This window comes from Brassica oleracea, chromosome C1 (genome assembly GCF_000695525.1).
Source record: "Brassica oleracea var. oleracea cultivar TO1000 chromosome C1, BOL, whole genome shotgun sequence".
NCBI lineage: Eukaryota > Viridiplantae > Streptophyta > Magnoliopsida > Brassicales > Brassicaceae > Brassica > Brassica oleracea.
The window spans coordinates 10655889-10665230 of record NC_027748.1 but is presented as its reverse complement, the minus strand read 5'-3'; the positions used below and the strand labels follow the sequence as shown (position 1 = coordinate 10665230).

Genomic DNA, 9342 nt, shown 5'->3' with positions numbered 1-9342 from the left:
GGAATATCTTAGAAAAAAAAAATGAAATTCTAGTCACAAAACATACCCACCTATCTTAAAGTTTAAAACGTTCCAACAAATTTTAGATTTAGGAAGACTTCATAACGTATAGTTAGGGTAACAATTACTAAGCTTATGAAATGTGTGATGTTTTTTTTTTAATGTGGTACTTTTGAGAAATTTCCATAATATTTATGAATAAATCTTATAAATAAGATTCTTCAAACCATTTTTCAAAAAAAAAAACTACAAATATTATGTTATCAAAAAGGTTTTAGGTCCTGCATTTACAAGGATATTTAAATTCAGTCTAAAATAATAATAAAAAACTTCATGGTTTAAATAATATTTCTAGATAATAATCATATATATCAAAGTTTATAAACTAACTCTAAAAATAAACTAAAATAATTGAAAACTAATGAAAATCATTTTAAATGTTGGAATGATTATTTATGAGAATATACCTCTTATCACATCTTACACATTACTCTCCACAGCTGCATCTATTTAAGCTTCTCTCTAGATCTCTGATATTTATATTTTCATACTTAGCATTCCTGATCAAGCCAAACTAGAGTTTGATCAACAGCTAGGTAAATCAATCAAGCCACTTAATCGAATAATGAGCCGAGGTGGGAGCTCTGGAGACAATGAGACTCCAAAAAGTGTCCCACCGGCTGCCCCAAAGCCTACACCACCGTACGGTGTAGATTTCACCGACGGTGACAACAAATCTGACCAAAAGCCTACGTTGTCTGAAAACAACAACTACCCCAGAGCTCAGGGCCAAAACTCTGGCAACTTCGTCACAGCAAGTCTTTGTTTTTCTTCTTAGTATTCGATTATTCAAATTCTAAACATTTAAAAATAAATAAAAATTTCAGGCTCGTCCAACGACGAAGGTTAAATCGGTTCCTGGTGGAGGTTCATCGCTTGGATACTTATTCGGAGATAAATAAGGGAGTGCAAATGAATTTATAAAACTAGGGTTTGTATTGTGATCTTGTGTGTATTTTATATGTAGTAGTGATCCCTGTCTAGATCTCTACGTATTTCTCATTTATTTGTGCGTACGGACGTGTGTTTTGAGTTTGCAGTTTATTTTTTTCAAGATGTGGAATAATTGATTTTCTAGTCATGAACTCATGATTCATGAATTTTTATTTGTATGCATTTTCAGTTTCTTTTTTACAAATAGATTGCATATTGCCATACATTTCTGATCACATGAAGTTCTTTCCTCTTTAGTAATTGGGAAAGTAAACCTTCTCCTTTTGCACAAGGCAATGCAAACTAGCTAGACTTGTCGTACGAGATTTGTGTGTGTTTGTATACCTGTAAAATGTAATTATGAAGCCTAAACTAAATTCAAAGTATTTAGAGTTAGACAACGGAATTTTATCGTCATGTACAATGTTAGTAAACTATCAGACCAGCAAAACAAAATTTCAACTATTAGATCACAAGAATTGTATAAATTTACTCCAGTTTTATAAATTTTGTAATTTATTCTTAGAAGATAACATGCTATATATGTTTTCTTGCCGGATTCTCTTATCATTTTACAATAATGTCAGGAAACTAAGTCCCAGAACGTTTGAAAAGTTTTCATGAAAGTAATATAAATCATTTGTTCACAAACAAAAAATTCTTCGTAAAGTCTTCAAAGAAGCAGACCGGCAACGACAGTGGTACGCCGCATGAATGCCACGTGGAAAAAATTAGATCTGTTTGAAAAAGATATATATATATTTTTTTTTGTCAATGAACAAGATATATTTATATTTATATAATTGGGGTATAAATAGGAAAAAAATACAAAATATGCTACTCCTCTGCTTTTTAAAGATGGAAGTTCTAAAGAAATATTTTGTTTCCAAAAGATGTATTTTTCATGTTTTCAAAGCATATTTTGTCAACTAATAATGAAAAATTGTGTGTTTCAAAAATATTAATTACATTTCTTTTAATCCTATTGGTTTAAAAATATAAGAAATATAAAGTTACAAAAACTATGCATTAATAACTAAGTTTTAATATGGTTTCTTAATAAGGGTGAAAATCCTAGAATATTTTAGAGGGAGTATTATTTTTATAAAACTGTGTAATTTTCCGTGAGTCCCGGACCTTCTCAAACCTTCAGCTTTCTTCTTTTTGATCAACTTCTCAAACCTTCCTCTACCACTAAAAACAAAACAAAATTCTCCAATTGAAAACAAAGCTTGGAAGAAAACAACACGAGTAATTGAGACTCTCATTTCATTTTACTCAGCTGTTGTAATAAACCATCTTAATCTTGTACGTTAATCTTTGTGATGGTTTCTGATTTTGTTTTCATTTGATATTGTCTTTTAGTTACATTATGCAAGACATATCCAAGGAAGAAGAACACCTCATGTTAAGATACAAGATTAATGTTAATTTCTTTGTTTCTAAATTTAATTGATTTTTTGTTTGATGCAAAATATTTCTGAAATTAATCAGTGGTATTGTTTTTAGAGTTCCTCTGTTGTTAGATTCTCTTAAGAAGGTCAACTTCGTTAATCAGTATAACTTCTTTAAATCAATTAAGGTTTGTGCTGTTTGTTTTTTTGCTTGATAAATTCCTAGCTAAGTCTTAAACAAACGATTCTTGAAGTTATTTTCTTGATCACAGTTTCAAATTAAATTAAGCCTCGAAATATATATATATATATATATATATATATATATATATATATATACACATATAATCTTTCCTTCGCTTTTTGTTGTTTTCAAAGTGTAAATATTGATCTGTGTTGGTGGTTTTCTTTAAGATATTAGAGTGTCTCATATGTTGCAGAGAGCTGATTTGTTATTTTATATGTTCTTGATGTTCCAGGTAATCTTCTAAATTCATTTTCAAACAGCTCAAACTAGAGAGAGAGATCACGTAGGTCGTAATCTCATGCGGCGTTTTCCTGCTCTTATAAACAATCTCAAACCAATCTTCCCGGCTTCGGGATCAAACGGTAACTCGTGTATTAATCCTCTACATTTTCATCTGATGTCAGTTTAATGAAGAAGAAAATGAAACAAGTGATTGTGTTGTATGTTAAGCAGGTAAAGTTGTGAGAACCATAGTACCGAAGAAACCGGGGAACGAGAACAATGGTGCAAGAGAAACAATGAAGAAGATTAAGGAATCGGTAGAGCCACTGGTTGCCTTCAGTAGGCCACCACCATTTGCACCATTTATTGGTCCATTAGTCATGTATTCTCTTCTTCAAGCATGGTCTAGCCGCGATGAAGATGGCTAGTTTCTTCGTTTCTTCGTGGAATGCATATATATATATAACTATATGAGATGTATGCCTAAGTTTTCTTGACCAGAATCTCTAAAATCTAGATATTAACCGAGCCTTTTAGCATAATCTTGTGATATATGTTCTGATTTTCCTCTGAGACAATAAAAGGTCTGATGTTGTTTATAGTAAACCGATCAATTGTTTTGTTTTTGTAAGCTTCATGTGTACTAATTAATAGTGATCAAACGAGTTTCTTAGCAACGTGGTTATATGCATCTAGTAAAAGCTAAAAATGATCTGGTTCCACTCGCTTCTAATTTTTTGGGACCAATTTTAAGAACACGTGACATAAATTACATGTTTACGCATTGTTTGTTGTGATCAGTCTTGTTGGGAAACACTGAATGTAGAAGCGGTCCAAATCCTATGGAAGCAAAAAGTTCTAAACGAGAACATTTGTGTATTACTCTGTTTTTTTGTCTTCCGGTGTAGCTAACACTTGCAAGTTAGTAACAAAACCACTACTCGTTAACAAAAATTAGGTTGTGCTAGCCGCTTGACTCTCTTACGCAAATTTGGGTACGTAGGTAGAGATGACGTGTTTGTCAAGAAACCGAGTTACCTAAATACTACATGGTGAACTGGAGAGTCGATGGTGCATGGTTCAAATGTTGCCTTGAATAGCTCGCGGAGAAATCAAATAACCATTGTTGCAGCTTCTTTGCTCTCCAACTTTTGAGTTTTGTCTAGGCCTAGATGATGATCACAATCATCGTGATTAAATGTAACATCTTTCATTTGTAGACAAGCAAATTAAAATTTAACTACGTCTTGACCCGTCCGGGTGTTTCCTTTAATTTGTAAAAGCATTATAAATTCAGAACTAATTGGTAATTGTTGGATTTTAAAAATTATGGTCTCATTATATATTATTGTTTGACTATTATTGTATTTGTAATACGAATAAAGTAATACTAATACATTCATTTTTTTTGTTTCATTGTTTATTTGATATTGTAACTCAAATATTATAACTATTTCTAGTATTGCATATCTAATTCTATGTCGGTGATCCATAAAAAAATTAGAAAGAAGGTTTACTCAATCTATGAGTTCCTTTGTATTGTATTTTTTTTTTTTTTTGTCACTGAAAACTTCATTAATAATAAAAGGTAAGAGAATGGACCAAATAAGGTCCAAGCCCAAGGGTTCAATACAGAAGATATGAAAAACGCAGAGATTCTTTTGCGAGATTATCCGCTTCCACATTCAGAGAACGAGAGATATGCGCAAAAGAGATTGATGCAAACTCAGTAGATATCGATCAGATGTCTTTCACAATATCGATGATTTCCTTAGCCTGAGTGATGCCGGAGATTGCTTGGATGAGCGTTAAGTTGTCAGAGAGCACCTCAAGAGAGCTGAACTCCAAATTGATCGCCATACACATAGCTGATCTGACTGCAGAAGCCTCTGCAACTAGAGGGGAGCCTATCGAAGCTTCACACATCGATCCTTTGATGGGAGATTCGAGTCTCGGACCCGAGAACACCCACCCTAGTCCTGCTACGAGCTTTTCCTTGTGCCACGCCGCGTCTGTCTTGCATGTCACCTGGTCGTTATCGAGATTAATCTGTGGTGGTGCTCGCGATTGGAATTGCTGACTCTGAGGTAGGTCCTTCTTTCCAGAGGATTGATTTTGCGAATTAGTCCGTTCTCTTGCTAACTTAATCCCGTTCAGTGTTGTTTCCTCAGGAGATTGGTATCGTCCTTCGAAGATGAGGGTGTTTCTCGCCGTCCAGATGGCCCATAAGACCCAGCGGAGGATGTTAAGAGAGATTCCTGAGGGAGGCAGACAGATAACTCTCCTAAATTTGACTACTACCTCTGGGAAAGTCACCCCCGCAGCTAGGTGAACTGCTTTGCTAAGGGGCATAAGATCCCAAACATTCTTCGCGTACTGGCAGTTGAAGAAACAATGCATCTCATTCTCTGTATCTTGGCATCTAACACAAGGCGTTGCTGATGTCATACCTCTTCTTTGCAGATTTGAGCTTAGAGAGATAGCTTTATGGACGATGGACCAGAGGAACGTTTTCATCTTAGGTGAGAATTTGCCTGCCCAAATGTCTCTGATCCAGCTAAATTCTCCTTCTGCTCTTGTTAGCTGTGTATGATGATTGTGAGAAGTTGCAGCAAAGTAACCTGATTTGGTGGAGTAAATGCCCGAAGCTGTCTGGTGCCAAATAAAGGAGTCTTCCGCCCCCCGTTGAGCTTGGCTTTAAACATTGTATCTGCTCGGCGAGGTCTGGTAAGAGCTCCTCGATTCTCTGCTTGTTCCATTTGAGTTCGGAAGTTAGTAGATCTGCCACCGTTAGGTCTAGGGCTGATACCTTGATAGGTCCCATAGGTTTTAGGACCTTATCCAATGAGATCCAAGAATCCTTCCAAATCTTGGTCGTTTGTCCATTTCCTATAGATTTCCCTAGGTTTTCTTTCAAAAGGTCTCGCCCATGGAGTATACTCCTCCATCCATGGGAACAGCTCTGCGAGGGTGCTATCTCTAGGAAACTCTTGTTGTGGCAATATTTTCCCATGAGAATACGTGAAAAGAGACTCTCTGGTGCTGTAATAATACGCCAGGCTAGCTTTGCTAATAGAGCTTGATTGAAACGTTGGATATCTCTGAGCCCCAAACCCCCCAGAGCTTTAGGCTTCGTTAGTTGGTCCCAAGCAACCCAGCATATTTTCTTTTTTCCTTCAGTCTCATCCCACCAGAATCTGGTCAATACTGACTGGATTCTTTTGCAGAGGCTCACCGGTAGCTGAAAACACGACATGGAATATGTAGGTATTGCGCTGAGGACGGCCTTAAGCATTGTGAGCTTTCCGGCTTTGGATAACCTCCTTGCAGACCAGCTTAATGCTTTCTGTCGGATTCTATCCACGATAGAGGTAAACAAATCTCTTTTTCTTCTCCCAAAATGCTCTAGAAGGCCAAGGTACTTGCCTAAGCCCCCTTCCTTTGTGATTCCCAATACTGATTTGGCATTCTCTTTGATTGCAGGGGGAGTTTTACTTGAGAAGGTGATAGACGACTTGTTCTTATTGATCATCTGTCCAGAGCTTTTTCCATAGTCTGTGAGTACTGCTTGGAGAGCTTCGCACTTTGATTGAGACGCAAGACAGAAGAACATAGTATCATCTGCGAAGAGCAGATGATTTATTCTTGGACAACCTCGTGCCACTCTTATACCCTGAAGTAGGCCTTTCCTCCCAGCCTCTCTACACAGCCCTGAGAGAACTTCACCGCAGAGGATAAACACATAAGGAGACAGTGGGTCGCCTTGCCTGATTCCTCGGAGAGGTAAAACATTTCCATACACTGTCTCGTTTATAAGATAGGAGTAGGAGACTGTAGTGATGCATTGCATGATCCAATTTATCCAAATTGCATGGAAACCTAACCGGTATAGGACATCTGAGATGAACTGCCATTCGATCCTGTCATAGGCTTTTGACATATCTGTTTTAACTGCCATAGAACACCTTATTTCCGCTTTTGATGTCTTTAGAAACTGTAGTACCTCATGCGTAATAAGTACATTGTCTGCAATTGCCCTTCCCGAAACAAATGCTGATTGATTTTCCGATACTATTACTCCAAGAACATTCTTTAATCTGATAGAGATTAGTTTAGAGATGATCTTGTAGTAAATGTTGCATAAGGCAATTGGCATGTACTCTTCCACCGTTTTAGCTCCCAGAAACTTTGGAATGAGCCTGACATGAGTCTTGTTTATTGATGGTGCGAGGAAACCTGTTGAGAAGAAGGCTTGTATCTCGGAGATCACTGCTGGACCAACTACTTCCCAGTTGGCGGGAAAGAAACTGGCTGAAAAGCCATCTGGTCCTGGCGCCTTTTCTCCAATTATCGAGAATGTGGCTTCGGTGATCTCTCTCTTGTGGAATAGCTATCAGTTTCTCATTTTGCTCTGATGTTATGCAAGGTTGTTTAGCCCCATGAACTATCTGATTCCCGAGATACTCTGATGATTTGAACAGATCTGCGTAGAAAGAGGAGATGATGTTCGCTATTTGTTCTTCTTCGTAGTGTGGTAAGCCATCCTTATCTTCAATGACAGAGAGTCTGTTCTGTGTAGATCTACCTTTTGAGATAGCATGGAAATAGCCCGTGTTTGAGTCTCCCAGACTTAACCATAATTGTCTGCTTCTTTGTTTCCAGAAATATTCCTCTGCTTTGTAGAGCTGGAGAAGGTCTGAGTTGAGCTTCTGAATCAAAGTTTCATCTGGTTGTAGATCAGACAAAGCAGCATCAAGTCTGTTACGTATGTCCTCCTGGCCCTTCTGGCTGTTCTCGTAGAATCTCTGCACCATTTGCAAATGGCCTGACGACATAAAGAGAGCCGAGCCTCAACTGATAAGTTTTCATTTCTCGTCCAGACTGAAGATACCAGTTTCTTTATTTCCATGTTATCATTTAGTCGTCTGTCGAATCTAAAGATCTTTACACTTTTCTTTTTTGATGTATCCAGGAGCGAGAGGAGAGGCCTGTGATCAGACCCTTCGTACTTGAGGTATTGACTTCTACACGCTGGGAATAGATCAGCCCAATCACTGTTGCTTAGAGCTCTATCCAGTCTGCACAAGACTAGGTGCGTATGTCTCTTTCCCCTCCAAGATAGATAGCTGCCTGAGTGTTTGAGGTCAAAAAGATCATTTTGAGAAAGAAAGGATCTAAAGGCTCCGAAGGTTCCTTCTGCTCTATCTGGGCCTCCGCTCTTTTCACTGTTGTCAATAATTTCATTGAAATCTCCAGTAAGAAACCATGGTCCTCCATTTTTTGAGTGTAGATTAGATATCTCATTCCAAACTTGTAATCTTTTTGAAACCTCTGGCTCCCCGTACACAAAGGTTGCATGGAAACTGATGCCTTTAAACATTATCCTTGTATCAATGTAATTCTTTGTTGCATGTTTAACCGTGAGATCGATGTCTTTTTTCCAGGCAAGGAAGAGGCTTCCTCCTCCGGGGCTATGGGGGACAAGCAGCGTAGTTGTAGCTTTGAAATCAATGGAGTTCTTTCAACACCATCTTTGTAGGATTTTCTGTTTCCATAAGGAAAGTTACATCTGGTGAGTTCCTCCTCTGTAACTCCTTTAAACGCTGGACTGTAATGGGATTCCCCAATCCACAACAGTTCCAGCTCAGGATTCCTAAGGAACCTGGTGTAGCTTTGACCGAAAATCCAGTTTCTTGCTTGAATCAGGTGTATCATTACCGGCCGGAGGCATTGTTCCTTGACGTGAAGATCTTGCTGCATTCTTTGTTTGAGCTGGCAAGGTTTTTTTGGATTTTGCCCCTTGGTTTCCTTGTTTTCCCCTAGTCATCGCTGGAATTAACTGAATGGGTGGGTTCAAAGCAGGAGTTGGGGCTTCATTTTCCCTTCCTGACCCTTTTTTTGCTTCTCCTGATGTCATACGAGCTTTTGAAGACGAGGCATTGATCCTTGATGTGAAGATCTTGCTGCATTCTTTGTTTGAGTTGGCAAGGTTTTTTTGGATTTTTCCCCTTGGTTTCTTTGTTTTCCCCTAGTCATCGCTGGAATTAACTGAATGGGTGGGTTCAAAGCAGGAGTTGGGGCTTCATTTTCCCTTCCTGACCCTTTTTTTGCTTCTCCTGATGTCATACGAGCTTTTGAAGACTCACCCGTTAGCCGCTTTCTCCCATTTCCTGGTGAGTGTTGTATCTGTGACAGTTTCCTTTTTATAATGCTTGTTCCTCTGAGAATATTAGGAGACAGTCGTTGTGAGCATTTCTTGCCTTGCTTTGATACTTTGTTTTTGGCTTTGTTTTTGAAATTCTGTAGGGTTTCCTCATCATCTGCCACCTCAAGATCATTTGATGATGTCTCTTGTTCCTTCTCTGGACCCTCTGAGGAACTTATAATGAGTGACTTGAGACGTGGAGAGTTGGTATTCTCCAGCAGGGGTTCTGTGTTGCACAAAGGATGTGCCGCGTTTTGATGGTACGGTTCGAGGCTTCTCAA

The 9342-nt window shown here is 38.1% G+C and overlaps 3 protein-coding genes across 8 annotated transcripts; 2 read left to right on the top strand and 1 right to left on the bottom strand.

The window, feature by feature from the left end:
- Positions 1-510: 510 nt before the first annotated feature.
- LOC106300572 (protein SPIRAL1-like 5) lies at positions 511-1137 on the top strand. The gene is made up of 2 exons (XM_013736745.1): positions 511-814; positions 888-1137. The coding sequence occupies exons 1-2, from the start codon at positions 626-628 to the stop codon at positions 960-962; spliced, it is 264 nt and encodes an 87-aa protein (XP_013592199.1). The 5' UTR covers positions 511-625; the 3' UTR covers positions 963-1137.
- A 984-nt stretch (positions 1138-2121) lies between these two features.
- On the top strand, positions 2122-3502 carry LOC106298002. Of its 6 annotated transcripts, none has more exons than XM_013734124.1 (4): positions 2122-2244; positions 2359-2400; positions 2867-2996; positions 3088-3502. In XM_013734124.1, the coding sequence occupies exons 3-4, from the start codon at positions 2933-2935 to the stop codon at positions 3282-3284; spliced, it is 261 nt and encodes an 86-aa protein (XP_013589578.1). In that variant the 5' UTR covers positions 2122-2244; positions 2359-2400; positions 2867-2932; the 3' UTR covers positions 3285-3502. The 6 variants fall into 6 exon arrangements, with proteins under 6 accessions (XP_013589578.1, XP_013589573.1, XP_013589588.1 ...); XM_013734119.1 differs by having other exon boundaries at positions 2122-2280; XM_013734134.1 differs by lacking the exon at positions 2359-2400.
- A 1094-nt stretch (positions 3503-4596) lies between these two features.
- On the bottom strand, positions 4597-7670 carry LOC106331249. Its single transcript, XM_013769562.1, has 3 exons — positions 7302-7670; positions 5560-7246; positions 4597-5477 (listed from the first exon to the last, which is right to left on the bottom strand). Exons 1-3 carry the CDS (start codon positions 7668-7670, stop codon positions 4597-4599), a joined length of 2937 nt encoding a protein of 978 aa, XP_013625016.1.
- Positions 7671-9342: the final 1672 nt, after the last annotated feature.